Source organism: Erigeron canadensis, chromosome 7 (assembly GCF_010389155.1).
Source record: "Erigeron canadensis isolate Cc75 chromosome 7, C_canadensis_v1, whole genome shotgun sequence".
In the NCBI taxonomy this organism is placed as follows: Eukaryota; Viridiplantae; Streptophyta; class Magnoliopsida; order Asterales; family Asteraceae; genus Erigeron; species Erigeron canadensis.
Window position 1 is genome coordinate 32,308,993 of NC_057767.1, and position 25,290 is coordinate 32,334,282.

At 31.7% G+C, this 25,290-nt stretch overlaps 3 protein-coding genes across 3 annotated transcripts; 2 read left to right on the forward strand and 1 right to left on the reverse strand.

The window, feature by feature from the left end:
• The first annotated feature begins 1,144 nt into the window (after window positions 1–1,144).
• Window positions 1,145–2,496, forward strand: LOC122608201 (chlorophyllase-1-like). Its single transcript, XM_043781287.1, has 2 exons — window positions 1,145–1,498; window positions 1,748–2,496. The coding sequence occupies exons 1-2, from the start codon at window positions 1,223–1,225 to the stop codon at window positions 2,441–2,443; spliced, it is 972 nt and encodes a 323-aa protein (XP_043637222.1). The 5' UTR covers window positions 1,145–1,222; the 3' UTR covers window positions 2,444–2,496.
• Window positions 2,497–2,966: 470 nt separating this feature from the next.
• Window positions 2,967–3,469, reverse strand: LOC122608323 (putative lipid-transfer protein DIR1). The gene has a single exon (XM_043781418.1). The coding sequence runs from the start codon at window positions 3,421–3,423 to the stop codon at window positions 3,127–3,129; it is 297 nt and encodes a 98-aa protein (XP_043637353.1). The 5' UTR covers window positions 3,424–3,469; the 3' UTR covers window positions 2,967–3,126.
• Window positions 3,470–16,249: 12,780 nt separating this feature from the next.
• LOC122607672 lies at window positions 16,250–18,978 on the forward strand. The gene is made up of 4 exons (XM_043780691.1): window positions 16,250–16,460; window positions 16,660–16,863; window positions 17,632–17,865; window positions 18,681–18,978. The coding sequence occupies exons 1-4, from the start codon at window positions 16,440–16,442 to the stop codon at window positions 18,729–18,731; spliced, it is 510 nt and encodes a 169-aa protein (XP_043636626.1). The 5' UTR covers window positions 16,250–16,439; the 3' UTR covers window positions 18,732–18,978.
• The last annotated feature ends 6,312 nt before the right edge of the window (window positions 18,979–25,290 follow it).

A 25,290-nucleotide genomic window follows, 5' to 3' on the forward strand; every position in this document is an offset into this window, starting at 1 on the left:
TACACCAACTATCCTAATCAAACTCCACCTTTTTAGGTCTACTCAAAATCCAAAGATACACCATAGCTCGAATCTCATCGAAAATCCTTGAGGGAGACACGAAATTCAACTTGTGAAAGACATCATTTCTCGCTTTTCATAAACTTCAGATAGCAATAAGAATTATGGCTTTTATCATTTTCCTCCTATTTTTTCGTCCCCAACTAAAAGTATTATGAATGTTATGCCGATCATGAACATGGAATGCGAATAAGATAGGGATTCACCTTGCACCAAAAACCAATGAGACTATTAGAGCCCACGTCTTCAAAGCAAAAAGACAGCTAGTGAGTTAATGATCCTAACATTTAAACTCTGGGGTGTTTGGTAAGAGAGAATCATAAAAAATGGAAATATAATAGAGAATGGAAATAGTGAGAATGAGTATTTGAAAAGAGAATGAATTCCGTTGTTTGGTAACCACAGAAAATGAATATATATAAAAAATAAAATTTTAAATAATAATACATTTATTACATATAACATCTTTAAAAAAAAAAAATTTCCATTCTCACCCATTCTCCACAATTTGTAGAAAATGGAATTGATTCACATTTCTCCATTCTCATTCCCTTTCTTCGTCGCAAACAAACAAGGAAAGTCTTTCTCATTCTTTTTTTCCCCTTTCCATTACATCATACCAAACACCCTTTAGTCCTATTCCTATAATATATACACATTTTCTTGACATTTTAGTGGTAGATAAATAATTAAATTTGACGGAACATTTTCTAACTACTCATAAAAATAGAATTACCTACTATATATATATCCGTTCTCCTTAATAGCTACTGTTGACCATAAACGTGGTATTAGACTACTAATTGTTGTACGAGACGCGTGTAGAAAAAGAATAGTGTCACGATGGCTATCCAAAGCATTTTACAAATAATTAACACATTCATATAAGTTCGATGGACCACTCTATCTAGAGTCAGACTTGACATCTTGTGACCAAATTACGTAATGAACTACACCAAACAACTCTTGGTCAATAAATATGAGTAGCTAGATAAAAACGTACCATACCATGCATATTTTTCACATTTTTTATTTGGCGTTTACTAAGTAGATCGATCGACTATAAATCTGTTGATAGATGTATCATTCTGCTTCCATGCGTCCATTTGATCGAACCAATTAATTTATCTTATCAATATTTATTCATTCTAGCTAGACAGAAATGGTATTACTATATACCGAATCTTTAGAGGCACCAACAACACTAACGGCCACTTGTTTCGACAATGGAAACTACACGGTGGGACAGATAAATGTGCGTAAATCTTCGGGTTCTATACCAAACCCGCCTTTGTTCATTGTTCACCCTAAAGAAAAAGGGACTTATCCCGTTATACTCTTTCTTCATGGCTTTTCGATACCCAATCATTCTTATAGCGATCTCTTTGAGTTTATAGCCTCTCATGGTTACATTGTTGTTGCTCCCGGACAAACTTTGGTATTTCTCGATCCATCTCTTTATATATACATACGTTATGATATTTATTTCGGGGTTTAAGTCATGTAAACGGAGCGTCATATGAACTTAAGACAATCGATTCTTTATGATTCAAATTTATATATATTAAGACATGTAATGCTACTATATATGTACTCTTAATCACAAGTCATGTGTCTAAAACTCATTATTGTCACTCACACAAATAAACATATTACTTATATATCGTGTTTTTTTTGTTTATATCAGTTTGGCTTAGTAACGGGTCTATGTATATGCTCTGCGGTTGGTGATGTGGAAGATGCAGCTGAAACGGCTAACTGGATAACCAATAACAAAGGTGAAAACCTCCAACTTGTTCTCCCAAACAATGTATCACCGGATCTCGACAAGGTAACTCTAGCCGGTCATAGTAAAGGAGGGAAAGCAGCATTTGCACTAGCGTTAGGACATGCTAGTACAAGCCTTAAATTCAAGGCTTTAATTGGGTTGGATCCTGTTGCTGGTCCAGACAATGCCAACAGACTCGAACCCAAAATCTTAAACTACATACCACAAAACTTTAACTTGGATATGCCTGTAGCCCTGATTGGGACAGGCTTAGGTGATGATGGGTGCTGCGGATGTTTTCCACCCGCAGCACCATGGGGATGCAACCATCCATTTTTCTTTAATGAATGCAAGCCTCCTTCGTGTTATTTTGTAGCTAAGGACTTTGGTCACATGGATATGGTAAATGATTGGTTGGTTCGGTTATCTGGTATGTTCGTATGCAAAACTGGAAACGGTTCGAAAGCTGATATGAGAAGAGCTTGTGGAGGCATATTTGTTGCCTTTCTTAAGGCTTATTTATTTGATGATGATGAAGATCTCACTACCATAGTTAATTCCCCCAATTTGGTTTCTCCTATTAAGCTTGATCCAGTTTTATGGATTAAATCATGAAAGCTTTGACATTTGTATTTTTAAGATCTAAATGAATACAAACTTTTCGTCTAGATGGATATGCGACTATGTATGTGTATGAATAAAAGCCAAAAATTAGTTTGTAATAAAATTGATTCAATTATATGTCATGGTATGCTAACATTTTTTGGTCATAAACTTGGTCGTTTTGGCGTTGTTCAATTATCTGTAATGGTATGCTAACATTTTTGGATGATAATTAATTAATTAGTAGTTATTACGAGTAATAACTTTGTTCTGAACAAAAATAATTTTGGTATCTTTTTAATTTTTTGAGGTGCATTAAATGTTACCTTGTCTATCGACCAGTTTGAATAGCTAATTAGCTTCTCTTTTTTTTTTCTTCTCATCAACAAAACATTTTATTTATAAGTCGAAATCTCACCCTATTCCAAATTAATATGCTTCAGTGCTATTCTATAGCATTTTTAAAAAAGAACATAACAAAACGGTGCACATGGGATTGGGGTTGGTAATTCATGTGATACAAATTTGCCACAAATATCAGAATCAGAATATATAGTATTACGTGATCCTCCAAACAAAGAGTTCTACACACACACACAAACATACAACATTAGGACGTTTTTTTTTTTTATTTCACCACCTATATATATAGATACAAACAAAACAGAAAATACCCAACCACCATGATCACCAAACTAACAAGGTGGAGGGGGGAGGTTGCACTTCTCAGGTAACGCAATAGCTAGCCCTGGATCGATTCCAAGAGAAGGCAACATGACCGAATTCTTATACGAACACAAACACTTAAGGTCCGCCCCAGAAACTGCCTTACAACATTCTGGGGTTGGTTTAGCTGGGTTAGGATTTGTCACTGATGGTTTGCAAGACACCAAACCATCCTCGGTCATATTGCATATTTCGACCGCTTCTAACCCATTGATCACAACTAGGAACACACAGAAAACTACAACCAGAGCTTTTGCCATCACCATTATTCTTTTAGAAAGTTTTGATTTTACTTTGTAGTTTGTATGGTCACGAGTTACAAATGGGTTGTATTTAAGGGCTTCAAGTACGGCCCAAAGTAATTAGACCCGTGAAGGAAAAAACCAAATGAGATTATGAGAATCTTGAATCACGGATTCACGGGTGTGGCGTGGGCCCGTGGCTTGGGCTGGGGTCAAGCCATGTTATTTTGTGTGTTTTTCAGAATATGGATAATACATTAATATGAGTAAGTAATAAAAAATATGGGCCCGGATAATATATTATGAAAAGTGATATCGACTTGTTAAATCTATATGCTGTATACCGTATTTAATACATTATATATATACTAGAAGGATATCCGCGCGTTGCAGCGGCACCTGTGGAAAAAGAAAGGCGGTTAAATATGGGGGTATCATGAACAAAAAACAATGGCTGTATTGAATAGAAAAATATACGTGATGCAGCTAATAATTTTAATCGAATATAGAAATTAAACTGAGATCTTGTCTTTTACATCAACTAACTCTTATCAAACCAACGTTATAAAGATTAAAATAAAATTGAAAAAAAAAACTACTTTCAATCTACATGACTATACATAGTGAACAATCTGCAAACATCAACATACCACAATATCCATTACCTAAACGCACAAATATCTTTATTCCAAAAAAATGAATGATAGATACGTAGATGCATAGGATTTTTCTAAGGGTATTTTAGAAAGTTCAAGAATAAAGTGTTTGGGAAAGTGTAAATTATAAGGGTAAAATAGAGAATTTAAAGGTAGAGTGTTTAATTTGGGGAGGGTGTAGTTTGTTATAGGGAATATATATATATATATATTCTATATTATTTATTAAACTACTTATTTTCTTAAGATGCAGATAGATCATAGATTAATTTAATTACTTTGACGGCAAAAATTTTGGTAATACTTATTTATTTAATTAACAACTTTTTTTTTGAAAATTATATGTAATTCACAACAATATTACTCCGCAATTACGGGGCAGTCCAATAATACAAAAAGTGAGGATTAGTTTACATTAAAGCCGGACCAATCATCCCAAGAAATAGACCCTTTATTTAATTAACAACTTAAGTTTTTGTAGCCTATAACTTAAAACTCTTGATTATGAAAATCATAATCTAAAAAAACTATCTATATATTTTAAGTTATTCATAATATTAAGTTTTAATTTATTGAAGCATTACTCGTATTATTTGTTGTAATGATACAAACCCGAAATGATAGGACAATGTGACCAGTATGAGATTGATAATTCTCAGCTGGTATCAAAACCAAGTATGCAACAAAATAATATTACCCTTCACAACAAAACCTGTTCTGTTGCAACAACTATTAGCATGCGTCTCAAAACATGTTGAATGTGACAATTTCACATTTGTTGATTTTAAATAGGAAGTTATATTTTCATCCTAGATTTTTTGAGTGTCCTTCTAAGAGAAGCAATTAGAATGACTCTATTGCGTCATTTCGAACATATATACTACATGGATTAATGCTTTTCCAAGTCACATATTCCATAATTTGTGTAGTCGTGAAGAATCTGATTGATGGAAGACGGGCCACGGAATTCCACCACCACCCAAGCCCAAACCTTTAAAAATTTTTAGATTGTTCAGTCGGTATGCGACATCAGGAAAACCTCACCGTATAATGGTGAAGCCTTGCACGTCCCCTAGACAACAAGATGTTGACCATGGCTGTTACAAATATTCAGAAGAAAAAACCCCAAGACTTGTTATCCCTAAGGATCGTACTTAAGACCTTGGGTAAAACCTGGAATACGAAACGAAACAAGATAAAAAAGATTAATATTGGTTTCTTGACTTCTTCCCCGTCCTCAATTTATCAATCTATTATTAAAGATAGAAAGTCAACGTGATGTCAATTTTACTTTGGATCACCTTAAAAGTATATTCATTAGTCGTTGAAAGATGAAAGTTTTAGGTCATTGTTTGTGTAGTCTTAATAAATAAGTTGTGATTTAATAAAAATACTTAATCCATTAGGTAATTAAAATGTTTATTCTTTTATTTAATAAACAATAGTTTGTTAAGCCTTCAATTGAACCTTTAATTGTGTGTACTTAAGTGTGTGCTAGAATGCAAAAATTACGTTTTTTTTGAAAAATAAGGAGAAAGATGAGGGCATGGAATGAAAGAAAGAGAAGTGATATATTAACAACAGATTTTGACCATTTAAAATAAAGATACATATTATTCTACGAAGTGTACAACTGTTTAAAACATACATTGTTGTAGATGTCCAAATTATATTTGTCTATTTATCACTTCCCTGAAAGAAAAAGGGATAAGAATCTTCTAAAGTTAAATATAACTTTATAGGTGAAGTTAGATATTTTCATCATTAAATTAAAATTAAAAGTTATGATTCAAACTTGATTTTTTAATCTTAACCATTGATTCTAATGCAAAAGTTAAATTTGTTCCGACTTTACCTATAAAGTTAGAGCAATTTTAAAGAAACTCTATTCAAATAAAATATTGAATTTGAAAATGGTAAATGAAGTGAAAATGATTTTATTGGTAAAATAGCGAATGGTTTTAAGAAATAGATAGACGAGATTAATTCTCGACCAAAATTATATTCTAAGAGTTCCTAAAGTGAATCTCTATCTCTATTATAAATAAAAAAAAAGATTATTTTCAAAAGATATTTTTAGAAAAAAGATGATATGGCAAGTTAGAAATATTTCATATACCTTGTTTTAAAAAAAGTTGATGTCATAGTACAAAAAAAAAAATTATATAAATTAACCATTAATTTTCTTTTTCTTTTTTAATTTTCCATTCAATTTTTATCTAGATATATTATTTTCTTGACTCGCATCATCGTCAGTGTACTGGTGTTTTGAATCTTTTAAATGATTGTTATTTTCAAAGTTTTATTAAATTCGATAATGTTAAGATCAAAGTTTACCTATTACAAATTTTTTATCTTGTATTTATAATAAAAACATGTTTTTAACTACCACAGATTGAATCCGGGTTGATTAGCTAGTATAAATATATACTAGTATAGATGATGTACTTAATTGATTTTACTTTGAATATTGCGTATTTGATGTTGATAGAATCAAACTAAAAACTCATAACAGAAACCTGAATCTTTTTTTTCTTTACATTGATCGAGTACTCTACAAAATTTTTTTAATGCTTTGTACATACTCTAAGGGGGAAGGAGCTGAAGGGGAGGGTTGAGGAAGATGGCTGAGAGATGGCGGCGAGATTCGGCTGCAACTGGAGCGAGATGGCGGCGAGCTGGAAACTCGCAGCGGATTGAAGGGGAAAGGGACTGGAAGTGGCAAGTCATCTAAGTTGGGGATGACCGTTGGAGGACCAGAAAGGGGAAGAGAGAAAGAGCCAGGGACCAAATTGCAATTATGATAATAGATTTATTTTTTTCCTTTATATATTATCAATTTAAACTTTCAAATACACAACACACACTCCATATTAATTTCTAAAATGCCATTTTATTTTTTAAAAGAGTACATTACAACATAATTAAAACTATTTAAATCATCATACACTAATTTAAAATTACTTAACATTACAACATAGTTTAAAAACATAGGAACATAATTTTGAAACATTACAACATATTAAACACTCATTTTTTTGTTCATAAACTGCTTCGTCATTTATGGTCAAATGGTTCAAGCTGACGACCGCATCAGCAAGTTCTTCCATAGCACTTTCAATCTTGTCGATCTTACCCTGCAAATAAGTAAAGTATTGACATTCAAGATCAATACAATGTCCGGTTTTGATATAATCGATTTGTTCTCGACACCATTTCCTCTTCGCCTTTAGTTTTCAACCAACTGCAACAAGATCCTCTTTGAACATTCGGTGGTCGAGGATATCGGTCATGATATTGTCATTCACTTGATCGACAGTCATTGGTGGTTTTCGGTTAGGGGATTTGATGAAGAAGCCATTTCAAATATATAGAAGTTTGAGTTTTGATATGAAATCTTTTATAAGGTACCGGTATTTATAGGTAGACTATAAAGACGCTCCTCCAACGTTCAAAATTCAAAGTATTTACACCATTAATCCCTCTAACGTTTAAATTCAAAATATTTACACTTTTAGTCCCTCAAACGACCAAAAATTCAAAATCATTTATTTACACTTATAGTCTCAGAACAGCTACCTGGATTGTCACATTATAAATAGAAATCTAGAGCACAATTCAGATTCATCACAATTCGAAACTTCATTCTTCTACAAACTCACTCACTCTTTCTAACCAAATGACGTCCTCATCATCAAAAAAGAATGTTTACTGACCTCATCTGACCGAAGACGAGATGAAAACATGAATCATGGCCGATATCAAAGAGGACACCCTCCTTTCAAACTGAAATCTCTGGGGTCCTGGGTTACTTACGGGAGAAAAGGCGACAACGCGAGCAACATGTTAAGGCAATAGAAGCACCAGGCCGCAAGGTCTCGAAACACGAAGAGACATATTAATATTTTTTGCAAGATGAGGCCAAAAGGATCAGGAGGGTGGTCGATGATGTTTTTAAGGCCGGTCACACGTTGGGTGACCAATGTACTTGGGCCGAATCGTACCATGATAATTGTGGAGAAGACAAAACAACAGATGAAGTCAAATGCCCGCAACACGACAAGTGGTGGCTCAATGAACGCGCTTATCGTGAATTAGGAAAAATGTCAATCAAAGATGATGACGATGAAGAGTAGCTATGTTTTTTTAAGTTATGCATTGTGTGTTTTTATTACGTACGTGTGTGTTTTTTACTTTTAAAACATTTGTTTTAAGTGTTATGTAATGTATTTTGTTATTAATAAAAGATATAAATAAAAAAAGGGTTAGTTATGTAAAGTTTATAATGTTAAGGATAAATTATTAAAATGTAAAAGAAAGGTTGAGAGTTTCGGTTGCCACTAAAAAAAGGTTGAAAAAAGGTTGGAAGGTTGAAATGAGATGGAGTAATTTGATTAGTTATTTGAAGGAAGATGAAAAGACTAGTTGGTTCGGCTCCCTCCCCCTAATATGATTTCATGGGTACTTCACGGGATAAGTAAGTTACACAATTTGACCAAATTTGACCAAATTGTATGTTAGCAGTTACCAAAAATTGTAAGTTACACAATTTGATCAAATTGTATGCTAGCAGTTACAAAACAAATATCTAATCCTACTACTTTATATCTCACATTTTTGTGATTGGTTATTATTGTGTTGTAGTAAACTTTAGAATACAATTGTCTTTGAAGCCTTGAAGGACATAATGTTTATGCTTTATATGTTCAGATTATCAGATATTTAAAGCATCGAGCACATTTTTACTAGGCGCGCGGAATGTGAAATCATCATCACACGTCACTTTCATATCTTATAGACTTATACTAGTTCTAGTTGCGACAACGGCTTAATAGATAAAGTTCGTATACATATAACTACGCTATAAACGGTTGCACTATATATGTAAAAAAGTTGATAAAGGCAAAAAGGTAAAAACATTCAAACTCCTTGATTCTACCAAATTCCAATGTGCATAAATCAACATCAAAAGCTGCATGGGTTCAAAGATTGGTACGAAAATTCAACCAAAAGCAATTTACATATAAAAACCCTGAGTTGTTGTTGACACTTCCTTACGAATTGTTACTTGTCTTCCTTTTTATTTTCACCCAATTGTCTTCTTCATTATCCTTTTAAATCTGCAGTCTTCACCCCTATTAAAGAGAGGTGACAAAATACAAGAACCAAGAATATCGTATAATGTACCTTTAGTAATGTAGAGTTGTATACCTCATGGGGTCAGGTTAGAACACTATTATATACACTAGTAGTAATACTTTATTTTGCTATTTTTAGAAAAGTAAAATTAGTTATAAATACCTTTTCTTTATGATCATCCGCGGTTTAAATCTCTAATATTTGGTCATTTTAAATCAATAGGTTATTAGACTGATAGGAGCGAAGCGGCATGGAAGGCGGATTAATTGAACACAAGACGCCTACAAGATACCAATAGTAGGCATCTTGGGTGTCCCACTTAAGTCGTCATCTTCTCATTGTTTTCTCTAAAACGCCTAAGCTAATTAAAATGTCTCTAAGATGCCATAAACACTAGTATTGGGTAACATTTTGGGGGTGTAACATGACATCAGATGCCTCAGGTCCTCCCTCACAAAATGTATCACTTCTTTATTAGTCTAAAAAATAATATGTTAGTTTGTTTCTAACACGAACTACCCCATTCTATATTTAACAATATATCATGAACACGTGTAATGCGAACTTCTTTTAATCGTTAATCAATGGTGTTGGTCATGGACTGTCTCGTTCCGTATGTATTCATTTTGTTTGCATAATTGAATTTATATATCATATCTCTTAAAAAATGATAAATAATCATCGATGACTCCCTATAGGATTTATACTTGGTGTATAGTTGCGTGTATAAGTGGTCATCTAAACACTTCCTATACGGCATGTATAAACCTATACTTGATACATAGCTTGTCACCTAAACACGATACAGACCGATACACTAAAACGTTTGTTAAAGAGGTCTCAACACCCTCATCTTCGACTCATTGTTTGCTCGTTATTGTTATCATAACGAGCCAACACCACTATGGTTGATTCATTATAGATATATACATCATGAGGACATTCGTTATTGGGTTAACGAGTGAAAAGACGAAGGAATTGAATTTCTTAGGGAAATTTTTATCGGGTTGAATGGTGGTTAGTTATTTCGTTTTGTATTGACCGTGTTGTAAGAAATTAGTTATTGATTAGTTTTGTGGGAGGAGATTTTTGTCAAGAGAGAGATTTTGTATATAAACCAACTGGGTTGGATCAGTGGTTAGAGTTCATGCCTTTGGAAACAGAGGTTATGGGTTCGATCCTCATGCCCAGCAAGACTGGAGGTCCTTTTCTACCTATGGTAGAACCTGGAAGCAACCTCTCTACCTTTGGTAGGGGTAAGGCTGTCTACATATCAACCTCCCCCATACACCGTCGAAGACGGTATTGGGACCCAAAACCCGTGAAAGATGACATTGGGAGTTACTTACTTACTCACTAGAGATTTTGTATATAAAGGCTGACAAAAAATAGTTATATATATATTTAGCATATGTAACCCCTTTCTAGAAAAATGAAGTGTACAAGATTTTAAGTTGGTAATTTATCATAACGCATATATAGCCAGGGACGACATTAAAAGGGAAGCAAGGAGGAAAATTGTTTTCGAAATTTAAATTTTGTCATTTATTTTTAAATTTCTTATAAATTTTTAAAAAATTTCAATATGTTTTTGACATTTTGCCTCTATTTTTTTCTATTTTTTTATTTTGTTCTCTCTGAACTTTTTTTTTTAGGTTACCGCTTCATGATATAGCAATTAAGTTTGAATTCTAAACCTCCATATAAAGACTCCTTTTAAAACATCTCATAATCAACCCATCCTTTTTTTTAAAAAATTTAAATAATGTATACCAATGTGGTTTCACAAGTCATAGCAACTCTAAAGGAGATAGCCGTAATATTAATACTAGAATTTGATTAATTTACAAAAGTTGTGTATTATTAAGATTACATAATATTTGTACGTACAATATATTATGGAAAGTGATATTTGTATCATAACTTTTGATAATTTTACCACACTGTACAATTATTAAAACATACTGTACAAGCCAATAATACATGTTTGTAGTAAATATATCAATACTTGTGGTATGATTAACAATTCCCATATATTATAGAGTTTAATATTTGTACGTACAACTATGTATCATTGTACTTTGATGAGTTAATATTAAATAAGTTATTTGTTGGCCGTTAAAAAAATTAATATTATAGAGTTTATATTAAACTATCAATATTACCTCGACAGCTATAAATACTTTATTCCTTTGCCAACATTGTACTACATTTGAGTAGTGCATAGCTAGGTTACAGGCCTATAGGATGTTCATATGATAGGATGGTTTTGGTTTGTGAACTTTTTTTATGTAGAAAAAGCCCTTTTGAACGCTACTACTATTGTAGCTAGGGGGGAAAAAAAAGAACCTCCAAGCATAGGCTTTTGCGGGTTATAAGAAGATGGTTGAAATTTTATAGTATTTCCTCTACACAGCACAAAGCACAAGAAGCTAGCTACAATACGATGCGTGTGAGATAGTTTCTAGTAATTTACTGTACGAAATTTTTAATGGATGAGTACTAAAATAATTAAAGAATAACTACTGTACGTAAAATTTATATATTTTTATTGTATATTTTGTTAAAAACTAGTATGACCTATTAAGCTATAACGGTGTAGTAATATTTACGACAATGATCCGGATCAATTGGGTAATGGAGATCCATTTAAACCCAAATTGAATAGCACTCACTGCACGACTCTGAAAGTTGGAATTGTTGTTCAGAACACACTTTTATTTAAGGAAAACCTATTACGAGTAATTAAGATTAAGATATACTCGTATGTTATAACAAGGACAACAATAGAAAAGTAATTTCCTTCCACTTTTTTTCCATTTACAATGTAATTGTCTTGTTTATGAACAGTTATAACTTCATATTAATTATTTAGTTGACTGCACAAAATTTTGATGCAGTTGTGTTAAAAATGAGGAAGACAAATTTGTAATTATCAAAACATATAAAGGTTAAAATATTAATTTCATTTTATCTCTTGACTCTTTATAATTACATTCATCGTATATGCAATGGATATACGATAATACAATATCGCCATAAGTTAATGTCTATTTCTTTTAATGATGTATAAACAATAAATGAATGTCTCTTTTCTATTTCTGTGATTAATATAGTTGCGAGTAGTGACAGTGTAACACGATATGTATGACTTTTGTAAAACACATATGTTAAAGGAAATACTATTCAAATATATGAACTTTAGGTATTAGCTCTTATTTTGCTTTGAGAAAAAGTTACCAAAAAGAAAGGGAAAAGAAAATGCAAACAAAGGATATACATGCAACAATAGTAGAGTGTGACAAGAGAAGCAAATATAAACCCCACGCTATCAATCTTTAAATTAGAATATACACTAAAAATGCTATCCCCTTCATTAAAGTAATATAAAGCAATACAAATTAACCCTTCTACTCTCGCTTCTTTCGGTATCACCACCTAAAAGTTTCCTCTTTGTTTTTTTAGCCTTTCGCTTGAGTAATTAGCGAACTTTTCCAAACGTGAAATAATTACCATTTTAAAAAACCATGATTTGCGCAAAAATATTTCATGCAAATACACTTATATATGTACTTCTCTTGTTGTTTGTGTTAGACGACTCTACAATACCCATTTCATTCTTTATTTTCAATATTATCAATTAATAAAAAGGTCGAAGGTCTCAATATGTAATTGACTATACACGATTATTTATGTTGTGTAATGAACTACTCGAATGTTCATTCTATGTAGTGAACTTTCAAATTTCGATTTTTGGATCGGATGTACGTTACTATGCAAAAACTTGCATGACAATGTGGCTTAGTTTGGACGTGACAACCTATATGGTTACCACATATAGTACATTTGATAAACGGTATTTGAAAATTCATTATATAATAAACACTTAATAAGTAGTTCATTAGTCATTACACAACATTAATATTCTTGTATAGTTCATTACAGACCCTAAACCCTTAATTAGACACAATATCTAATAAACACTTATTTAAAGAAACGTTATGTTATTAAATATAACATAATAGTAATAACAAAACATTCCATTTAAAAAGTTACATCTATTAAAAAAACGTTTTAAAAGGGAGTCATATATCTACGATCTATTCAAATATGTATATAAGATCCACAACTCATTCACTTCTTCATCACTTATTGAAAAAGAAAATGATTGCTACATAAAATATTTGGACACTATATAAAAATTTTTACATAAATTTTATTTTGTGTAGACCTTATCGAAAATATATATCAAAACTGACGAGGATAAGTGATATGACCATGGTAGCTATTCTATAAGCTGACGAGACTAGCCGGTTAAGTGACACGGCCCATTAGTGGTCTGAGACCCACAAAGGCTAGCCTTTATTGGTGTTGTAGCCTTGTAGGGTTCTTATTGATTTCGTATTGTCTCTTTGGATGATCACTATGCCCTACAAACCCTCTCTTCAATGTCAATCTCACTATGGTTTGTAATTGGTGTTTACTTTCTTTGCATTTGTACCCACCACTAATAAAGAACAAACAAAAGCTTAACTCCCATTTGTGTGATGGAACCCCTTTTAAATATATGAATAAACGGAAACAGTTGAATCACTATGTTTGGTAGTCCTCGTAGTTCTTCATAAAAACTTAGCATTTTTCGTAGATGTTATAACTTATAATTCATTGACTCAATCATGGAAAAAAAAACAATTTACATACACATGTTTATAACGAATGTCGTATGTCGTATCTATGGGATTAATGTGGATACATAGTTGATCGTACTTGGAAAGTAATATCAAAAAGGCTAACCGAGTAGCAAATTTTGCAGTGTCTACCGAATTTCGAAAATTATAAGGTCGTATGTTCTAAACGTTTGTCCATGTATATGATATTGAGGTCAGATATCTACATGTATTATTCGAATCCACTTCATCCCATTCTGTAGGAAACAGACTACCATCTCTAGCAATTGTGAAACAAGCATCTAGAAGTAGAAAATTTTCAAGATTAGCCTAAATTAAAATCTTCAAACTATTAAATTGTGACATGTGGATTCAACCAATTCTCTTTTTTAACATTACCCCCTAATTATACTTCACATGTCTTCATATAATAATTAAAATGATTTTTAAGCTATTATTTGAAGAAGATTTATCATTTGCCTTTTCAAAAAGTCATGAATTGAAGATCAGTAAACATCAACTATGACTAGGGCTGCCAACGAGCCAAGCTATTTTCGAGCAACTCGAGCCCAAATTAAGTTCGAGCTCGAGCCCAAATTAAGGCTCGAAATAATTATCGAGCTCGAGCTTTACATAGCTCGACTCGAATACTTATCGAGCTTTTTGAGCTTTCCATATATTATGTATATAATTATATATATAATTCTTAAATACTAAATTTCTAATTCTATAAGGGTTATTTGTATAAATTTTGTTATAAGTAATATATATTTTCCTAGCTTTTCGAGCCGAGCTCGAGAAATGTTTATAGACACAAGCCAAATTCGAGCCTTTTTCGAGTTTTTCGAGCCGAGCTCGAGCCTACACACTGAAAGATCGTCAAGCTCGAGCCGAACAAATATTGTTCGAGTCGAGCTGGATCCATGCTAAGCTCAAGCTTGACTCGATTCGATAACACCCCTTACTATGACTAAATATAAGAATGTTTAAGTACATTTGGGGTTAATTATTAAACCAAGCCCATGGGCCATGGTACATCATCGAATTGCAATATATTATTACAATGTCAACAAAGTGAAATTGATACCATAACTATGAAACCCATACTTGATATACCTAACAAAATTATTAGGAAAATAAAGTGCTAATTACATTTAAGTGCGTTGATGTTATGAGTAAAAGGTGGAATGATGGAATTGTTAAAGTCAAAAGCATAGTTTCTTAAGAATAAAGCTTGTCTCACTTTTACGTAATAACGTATTTAATGATCTTATCGGAGTACTTGATTCCGATTAAACAAAGTTTGATTTGTTCCCAATCTTTCAAGTTTTAATTGCATTATTCATGTTTGATTAAACAAAGAGATTGTTAATCTTTGCAATATTATTAGGAAAATGATAATGAGAGCCTTAAGGGTTGTCATTAACAGCTTATTACATGCATAAAAAGTAGTACTCTATATATCAATAACCGGCCCTGAATTTTCGCAAGACAAAGTACAAAATTTAAAGCATCAAGTTAATTAATACTGTCATTAACAAAACTCATATTATTATGATATTTGGAGTATGGCTTATGATCAAAAGATTGCTAACATCGATTTGATATAACAAAAATGAGTTTCTAGTTAAATGAAAAAGAGAATATTCTAACATGGTAACATACGTGCAAAGCCTTAATCCACTGTAGAATCAAGTCCAAGTTATCCCATACATAAGATAAGTAGTGTCGTATTTTCTAAATATATTAAAAACTACAAATCATGGTAATTATTTAATCATACCATCTAGCATGAAACTTTTCTATTATTACCATATATGTAGCTCTCGTCAACACGAGTAGTCGGCGTCTCCACCAAATAGATCGCCGTCGTTACCTGTCTAGCTAGTATAAAAGAAAATAAATATCATCGGTGTTATAATAATATCTAGTGTACGTGTTGTTACTTTTATAAGTTTTCTTCTAAAAAATACGGTAAGATGTGAATTTAATAAACTTTGAAAGGCAAATGAAATTTTTTTATAACAAAACTTGAGTACAAAGCCATTGGGGCAGGGACGAGGGGGTTTTCTACATGCAAATATGGTGAGGGGACCTTAGCAATGTTATACTCGTCTAACACATGAGGAGTAAACCCTTTAGGACATTGCCAGGAGCTGAACCGGCGTTGGTGCATCAGCGTGAAGAATGTTTGTCATTTATCCGTTACTACCGTGAGTACAAAGAATTCCTTGAAAATAACTTCACAAATATTCATTGTAAATTCCATATATATAGAATATAGATGGACCAAGTTATACAAGTTAGACACCACAAGGACCTAAGCTACAAACCCACTATAAAATGTTCTTCTGTCTACCATATCACCAAAATGTGACATTGGTCCTTTAAAAGGTCCTTGTACATCACTTGGATTCAAGATACCACAAAAGTGACCAAACCCACTTTTGGCATCCCCCTATTAATCCATCTCTCTCTTCTACATTTCCACCATATTCACACTACAAATTTAATTCCTCATCTTCATTTTCCATCTTAATTAATTTCCTCTCATATTCAAACTTCATTCTATACCATCATGGATTATGACTATGAATATGTAAGCTAACTACTTACTATCATTTTCTTTCTTTCATACTACCTTTTTTTTTTTCATATTCTTTTCTTTGTTTCATAGTACTCTTTTGATGTCATGTTGGTACTGATACCAAAGCTGAGTGTGTTAGTGATTTATCCGTTCCGTCTTAAAAAAAAGAAGATTATTTTGATGTCATTGAATATTTTTATGTTGTTTTTAGGAGTATAAGAGAAACCATGTACCAGCATTTGGAAGCTGGGATTGTAATAATGATGATTTGCCATTTACTCAATGTTTTGAGTCAGCTAGACAAGCTGGACTTTTAAGATATAGTTATTCTGAAGATCGTGATTTATATGTCACGGGTGATTTGTATGACAATAATGTTGTTACTCCAGCTATGATTGTTGTTCCTCGTCGCAAGGTAAATATTTTTATCATCATATATATTTGTTTTTAAAAACATTTTTGCTTATTTATCTTTTATTTGCAAAGAACCTAGATCCAAATGAGTGCAAAAAATGTAGGATAATTTTGTATATTTTTGTGTGTGTGTGGTTTTCGTTTTTTGCGTTTTTACAACTTAGGTGTTGCAATAAGAAAATTTTGGTAGGATTTATAAAGTTGATATTTCTTTTGGGTTTAAAATTGTGGTATTTATGAACTTTAATTCCAAAGTATACATGGTATTAATAGTCAAAAGAAAACTTTGGATTAAAAAAGAGACTTTCACCCAACAAAGGCAACGACTTTTTATTTCATTGATAAGTTTACAAAAATGATAAAATTAAAGGTTCATATTTTTAAATTGTGTATAAATACCTATATAGACACACAAAAACTTCACACACAAAAGCATAAAGTAGTAGTGAAAGTGTGAAATTTAGTTACTTGAAAAAACTTTTTTGAAAGAGCATGTGTATTTAAGAAAGTTGTCAAAGCTTTAGTGTTTTGGCTTTTATTGCATTTTTCCAGCATCTATTGTATTATCTGTTACAATGTTCAATCAGTTAGCACAACTATACAATTTGCCTAATGTTAGCTTATTTTGACTCATTTGCATTTCACTAATCTTATTGTGTTTTATTATGGGTCATTTTATCATGACTTGTAATTACAAATTAACATATAGAAAAATATAAATTGAGCAAAAATGAACCAAATGTAAATAATCAAAATTAATGTAAAACAGGGAAAAGGAGGAACAGCAGGGTACCCGCATGTGAAAAAAGACGCTTGGGTTGTATGTGACTATGAATACGACTATCCAAATTACGATGACTTTTGTGATGCTAAACAACCACCCAGCCCTATCATCATAGCAACACCGCCGCCACCGCCGCCATCTCATGTTAAAAAAACAAAGGCTGTTGATGAAGATTTGTACCGAATCTCGCCGGAGCTCCTCCGTGCCAAACCCAAAAGGGTATTTTTTTTTTCTTTCTAAATTCCAATATTTAATTTTAGAAATTGAATTTACTACATATTAATGTATTTATTTTTTATTTTTCTCAACAACATCAAGGTTCTCATATAGACTTTTCGTATATAGGTACAACATTTTTATTCAAAAAGGACCTAAGACAAATGTATTATTTGAAACAATATTAAATTAATATTTGTTATAAAAAATACTCGTAGTAGTACTACTTTTTATTGGACATATTTCTCTCTCATACACGTGAGTGAACGGCGTGTAACTGTGTACGTATGTTTTGAGAACATGTAGGCTATATCTATTTTTATTTTATTTATGAAATTATGGGTTGTGTTTAATCAAAATGATCACACATCACGAGTCCGCTGACACATTTTTATCATCACATATCCCCGCAATTGGTGGCACGTCATTTAACATTTTTGTCTATTTACACAAGTTACTTTTTATTATCATTCATCATTATTATAAAATTTAAAATTGAAAAAACAAATACTCCTTTTTTGTTCCTAATTAACTTATTTTGAATATTACGAGTATAAGTTTTTGTTATATTCTTTTTGTGTTTTTATAATATTTGACTACCACTGGTTTGTGTATTTGCCGTTAATATAATAAAGTAGCCATGTTTTAGTATAATAATGGGCTATAAAAATAATAGGTTATAAACTCATAATATTAACCAACTAGTAAAAAACCAAATTTTTTTTACTATTTGGTGACAAAAGTAAAGTCAAAATAGAATTTGGTACTGTTTTTGTTGTTTATGAAGTGTGTGTTTTTTTTTTGTAATTTTATTGCAGAAGAAGTGGGGATTGTTTTCGAGTTGCATGCAGCCAACTTGTGTTATGTGAAGACAAATTCAAGCTTTCATAGGTACATATTATTCGGGAGAATGCACGGTATTATAACAAAGTAGTGGCATACTATCTGTTTTTTACTTTTTTGTTTGTAATTGGGCTTATGAGTTATGGCCCGGCCAGGCCCAAAACAGTTAATTAAATTCATAATTGTCTTTTGAGTGATGATTATGGTTAATGATGTTGATGGTGATATATTAAAGCTTCTTTTATGATAATGCTTGTTACTTACTTTTGTCAACTTTTTTGGAAATCTTTCTTTGGAATTTGAATTTTCACACTTTTATGTACGTAGTATTGAACAACTGATGTTCATGTTCATTTATTTTATTGACATAAAACAATCTTGAGTATATATCCAGTTAATATACTTGTTATTGTTCCAACATTTATGGACATCGACTCCATCAACTAAATCGTTGCAATTTTCATTCCCCTCGTTTATCATTATTTCTGGAGTTTTTGGTGTACGAATAGGTTCAGATAAAAAATTAATATAGTCGTAGTTTATAGATATAAGATGATAACTAAAAAGAAAACAAATATATATATATATTAAAAAAAATCGAAATCTTCAAAATAGATGTTCAAGATTTAGTTCTAGATAAATTTGAAAAATAGTTTTAAGTAGTTTATGTTTATAAAACTTATTAAAATCGTTCACGTTCTTACATATTGTACATATTTAAGAGTTACGATGTATTTAGGTACTTGAATATTCATATTCAAGCTCTAAATTTTGTTCAGCAAACAAAACTTTATAAGTTTTCGTCAAGAAAATCATTCAAATTAAGTCGTCTTATATATTCGAAATTACGTACTAAAAACAAATTAAGATGTGTGTTCTTAGATCGACCCTCTCTAGTGACTGGTTTTATCACCGCTCTTATGATTCTATAACACCGAGACACACGCGGGGCTATATATATAAAGCATTGGAGCACCAGCTGCTTCTATGGCTCATGTATTGTTGCCATAACTTAATTTGAGCGTCTCGGTTTAACCTTTTTTATTTCTTTAGTGTTTTTTGGGCGTGTTTTACATCTATGTCTATATCTATATTCTTATATAACAGAGAATAGTTGTTAAAACTCCAAACTACCAAAATTACCCTTATTTCTAATAGTTGTTAAAGAAAAAAAAAATGTAAATGAGGTTACAAAACTAAGCTAAAAAGGTAAAAGATTAGAGATAAAAAGTGATTCAGTGCTGGTATGGGATAAAACTGGAATTTCGGAGATGAAAGTATATTTAAGAGCACCAGACTTTCTAACATGGCATTAACAAGTTTTACTGCCATCTGCCGAGCAGATTTGCATATATATCTCAGACTTTATGTCCTATATATATCTGTTTACAAAGAGTAAAAGATTGGCAGCATGAAGCAAGAAAAATGAAGTGAAAACAGCATAACACATTGGGTGGCTGGGTAGACAGGCAGACAAAGTAAGATAAAAAAGTAAAAAAAAAAAGAAAAGGTGAAGTCATTAGTTAAGTGGTCAAATTGAAACGTAATATTGTGGGCCGGTTGGTTGCGCATGCCATGTTTTTAACAGTTGTTGTTTTCCACACAAGATGATAAAAACAAAGAACCAACTTGTGTAAGCCATGAAAAAGCCGAATGATTACCATCTAAGCATAAATAAGATTATATAACTAATTATCTGAGTTTGTTTGTAATTAAACAAATACTACTAAAGTGCTAATTAATAATAATACATGAACTTATAATGGAAGAAGATTTAACCATAATGGGTTGTTAATAGCTGGCTGGTTTGACACATTGAGATTATATTAGGGACTAATAAGCCCAATTGAGTATGAGCTCGACATGTATAATCTGAATTTGGCACAAATAATTTAACTTACGCTTGAGCTCGGTGAGATATTTCAGATGCAATCTCTAACTCGACCCAAGTTCAAATAAGATAAATTTTTTTTTTTAAAAAGGTCAAACTTCAAATTAATTAATTAAGTTAAATATAACATATATGATGATAACCCACTTGGTAAAGACTTGTCTAGCAGGGAGAAAGCTAAGATTCAAGCTTTAACGTATAAATGTTTGGAGTAACTTATATTTGCTATAGTTAACATAATGTTTGGATTTAGTCTAATTACCGGAACCCGAGCAAATGGGTTAGGAACATCTCATGCCCATAAGATAATATAATAAGTATACTTAAAGAATAAACGAAAGAGTTATTTTTGTTCAAATTAGTTTACTAGCTAGTTAGATATAAGAAAAGTTTTTAAATAGAAAAATGTTTTAATTATTTGTTGATCAAGTTAGTCACCTTTATATAATCGAACCTTTATTGGGATCATTATAGTTATGAAGTTTTAGTTTTGAGATCATTTTCTGAATAAATTGGAGACCATATCCCAAAAATTGTGTACGTACGTATTCGTCTTTCTTTTGTAATTCGATAGACTAGCAACCCACGCATTAGTCAGTCACAGCTAGACCAATATAAGGATTATAAATTGTGTAATATAGTATGGTTTAGTTAGGAGATATGAAGACAAGGCATATGCATGAGTTTTTCGAGATCGTATAGAAATTTAAAACGATGTTGAGTGAGGGCTGAGGAGGCCCATAAAAGTACAGACAAAAACATGCATGTAATATCTAAAAAGATGTGTAATTAATCTTTCATGAATTGATCTTCGTTGCTTTCTGAATATATAATGCGCGCTACAAAGCATTGATATGCTTTTAGAAAGAAAAATAAAGTTACGTTTTTTTATTCATAACTAATCGTGTAAGAGAGTACAAGACAACCTCAATTCGTCTTTTTTTTTGACCAATAATATTAAACGTTAACATGACATTGTTCAATATAAAAATAACCGTCTATCATATTTTCACCAATGAATACGAACTATGAAGTCTCCGGGTTGTTTTGGGAAAAAGAAACTACAAATAATATTTCATTTGTCCATATTTTTATTGAGTGTGAATAAATTAAAAAGTTTATCGCGCTTTTATGTGTGTAAAAATATATAGAATTAAAAATGTGTAGAAATTTACCTACACTACTAAAATGTGTGTAGAACTAAAGTTCACACTTTTTAGTGTGGACTTTCATAATTATTTTGTAATACCTCATTTGTCCACACTCACTTTTTAGTTAGCGTGGATGTGAGTGTGGACAAATGGGGTAGTGTTACAAAACAATTATAGAAGTCCACACTAAATACACTAAAAAGTGTGAACTTTTAGGTCTATACACTTTTTAGTATGGAGAAACTTCTACACACTTTTAGTTCTACATATTTTTACACACATAAAAGCGTAACAAAATTTTTAATTTGTTCACACTCACTAAAAGTGTGGATGAATGCAACATTATTTGTAGTGAGAAGACATTCATAGGGATTTATATGATACGAGTAAAATTCTCGAAGATATTATTTGTGAAAAAACGACAAATTAACCCTAGGCGGGATGTTAGTATAATTACGTACTTTCTTTATCAACGTATGGTAGTTAGTAACGAATAGAATCTAGAACCTGTTGAAAGCAATGCCAACACCTATCCAAGAGGAAATCCCGTCCACAGCCTGCAATACATAAGTGATCAATCCTTTTGAAGGGAATAGTTGTCTGTTTGATTATGGAAGATGAACACGATTAGTTGTCATGTCTAATTATGTCAAGTTATCTAGAGCTTATTATTATTTTAGATTGTAAATAACTTTACACGAATTGTCATATAGCGAACTTTAATCTTGTGCATTGTATGTAATGAACTTTTAAATCCTGTTTATTGTATGTATTCGACTAAACAAAAACTTACAAGTGGAAGTTTATATAGTTGTCACATATACCTGGATATATACATACAATGCATGAAATTTGAAAGTTTATTACATACAAAACACGAAATTGAAGTTCGATACACACTATGGCATTTCATATAAATTAAAGTTGTTCACATTCTAAAATACTAATCCTAGTTATCTAGTACTTCATTTCTTTTATTTGTTGAACTATGTCATTACTCTCTAAAACATACCAGATACGATTTTCTTTACTGATTATTACTGTATCTTATTAAGGATTGACTCATTATTAGTCTTATAGTCTTATATGTACAGAATAGCCAATATTAGCTAAGCTAAGAAACTTGATGGGTCAAACTTATTGGAACAAAAGAAATTATACATTTCTAATGATAATTGATAATTGATGAGGCCAACTGGCCAAGGATGAGCTCGAGGAAAATGTAGCAAGTTTAAAGTCCAGAGGTTTGGGCTATTACGAGTACTTCAAAAGCATCTCGAATATAACGACTTTTTTTTTTTTGGTTACCTTCACTGCCATTGGTTTCAACAACTTCCAAATATATTATATCCAAGTTGAAGTGACTTGGTGTCTTGGCGATCTTAATAGAAGGTTTATATATAGTTTGATGCCTCTTATATCAAACAGGAAAACACTACAAAATTTAGAGTAAAAAGAAATGGGCCAAATGGGCTGTAAGTAGCCCAGAGTGTGATTCGTAATGTTTAAAACCTGCTTCTAAATTATGCATGCTCTTCCTTATTAATATTATGGTATGATTTCCATTAGAAAATGATGAAGAACCTGCCTTGATGTCCTAAACCATTTTAATACTTGGCATATGTATATATGGTCCATTTTCTTTCATCTAGTCATCTGAATCTGAACGCAGAAGAGCAATATTTGCAAGAAGCTTGGCCAACGACGACCCGTTAAACGTGCATTGAAAGAATATGGAATTGCGTGTGTGCTTGATTTGTGTTGGGTTATATAACTATTATTAAACAAATCACAAAGCACGCAGCGGAAGACAAAATTTATGTAGTTAATTAATTAACCAAGAGAGAAAACGTGTACCTTAAATTGGAGAGAATAAAGAGAGAAACCTTTATGATAAAGTTTGAATTAAACCTCTCTACGATTGCACACATAACATTGGAATGTATGTATGCTAGTACTTGATCACGAACTCACAAACTCGTTGTGTATCTCCCTTAATTCGAAACCCCTTCGAACCGAACCATGTTAGTTGCCTACTAACAAAACCAAAGCCATGTAATTAATGCCTAGCATTAATTAATTATATGATCCATATAGTAGTTCGTGAGTTACAAAACCAAAGAGCCAAAACTCTTTTCGAATGTAACTTGCGGCCGAACCAAAGAAGGGAGAAAGAGAAAAGAGATTTTCTTATGTGAAGGAATGAATAAACCTTTTAGAATTAACTCACTATATATAGTGATTAATTAGGGTTTAATAGCTTGATGAGCAAGTAATCTTCAAGGCTTTCAAAGTCTTATAATTTCGGCCCCCATTAGGAATTAGAGCCCAACTTTAATTTTCTAATTTCACAATTAACTTCCTTCTAATTAATTTAAATACAATTAACCCTTTAACTTATTTAAATTACATTTAATATATTAATTAATTATAGTTACATTCACGTTGAGGTGTGACCCCGTAGGCTTAAATATTTTCCGGACATACGTTCATTTTACGTGATCATATTCTAACAGCTCCCACTTGAGCTCGTAATGAATGAAGGTAATAACATTGGTTAGCGTCTAGCAACACGCCAATGCTCCCGGAAAAATTTAAGTATAGTTTCTTAAAGTATATTTAAATATTATCCCTTTGTTCAGATACCTTGTTAAATATGAATATGGATCAAGGTCATTTCATAATTTAACGATTATGTTTCTCATTCAATAACTAATTAATGATTACCAAATATAATCGAGAACCATCTGGATTTATTTGGGCACGGCCATGCAAACATCTTAATTAGTCAAATGAGGGCGTCAATGGTATCATGCTTCAACTTTTAAATTGAAGGAACAAATCCTATATTGACTACACGTGTCAGTCATCATACTTCACGACGCTTTCTGAAAATAGCCCTTTATGTACCCCCTTATTCAGGTGAGTTAGAACTACATCTAGTAAGTGCGATTCATACATGCTGACCTACTTGCATCTCAAGTCAAAGGATCAGTAAATGTAACCATTTACGAATTTCACTTAATGACGACGATCCATAAAGCGATAATTCGTTAGTGGGGTAGTTCGATATGCATCCGCTATGAATATCATATGAGTTTGGTGGGAACCATCCATTACATATTCCAAGAATATAACCAATCACTCACATTTGTCTTAGTTTAATTATATTCCCATATAATTAATCGACAATGGACAATTTAGAATATTTAATAATATATAAAAATATTAAATAAAATATTCAAGGATTAAACATGCAAATATAGGACACAATTTAATGTTGAATGAAATCAAACATATCAAGTATTTTATTTCATTATAGTAAATATAAATTGTTTAACATCTCTTATCCAAATACCGAACAACAGATTTACATGAAATAGCTAGCTAATTTAAGTCCTATGCCCTTGGCATGCCTTTCAAGCTTGGGCCTAGACAAAGCTTTTTTGAAAGGATCAGCTAAGTTAAAATCTGTGTGAACTTTGAGTAATTTGATTTTCCCTAGTTCGATTTGCTCTCGAACATAGTGGTATCGTCTAGCAT

Coding starts and splice junctions, on each gene's coding strand:
- LOC122608201 (XM_043781287.1), top strand. CDS start 1,223: ATGGTATTACTATATACCGAATCTTTAGAGGCACCAACAACACTAACG. Junction 1,499..1,747: donor TTGCTCCCGGACAAACTTTG/GTATTTCTCGAT, acceptor TGTTTATATCAG/TTTGGCTTAGTAACGGGTCT.
- LOC122608323 (XM_043781418.1), bottom strand. CDS start 3,423: ATGGTGATGGCAAAAGCTCTGGTTGTAGTTTTCTGTGTGTTCCTAGTT.
- LOC122607672 (XM_043780691.1), top strand. CDS start 16,440: ATGGATTATGACTATGAATAT. Junction 16,864..17,631: donor TTGTTGTTCCTCGTCGCAAG/GTAAATATTTTT, acceptor AATGTAAAACAG/GGAAAAGGAGGAACAGCAGG. Junction 17,866..18,680: donor TCCGTGCCAAACCCAAAAGG/GTATTTTTTTTT, acceptor ATTTTATTGCAG/AAGAAGTGGGGATTGTTTTC.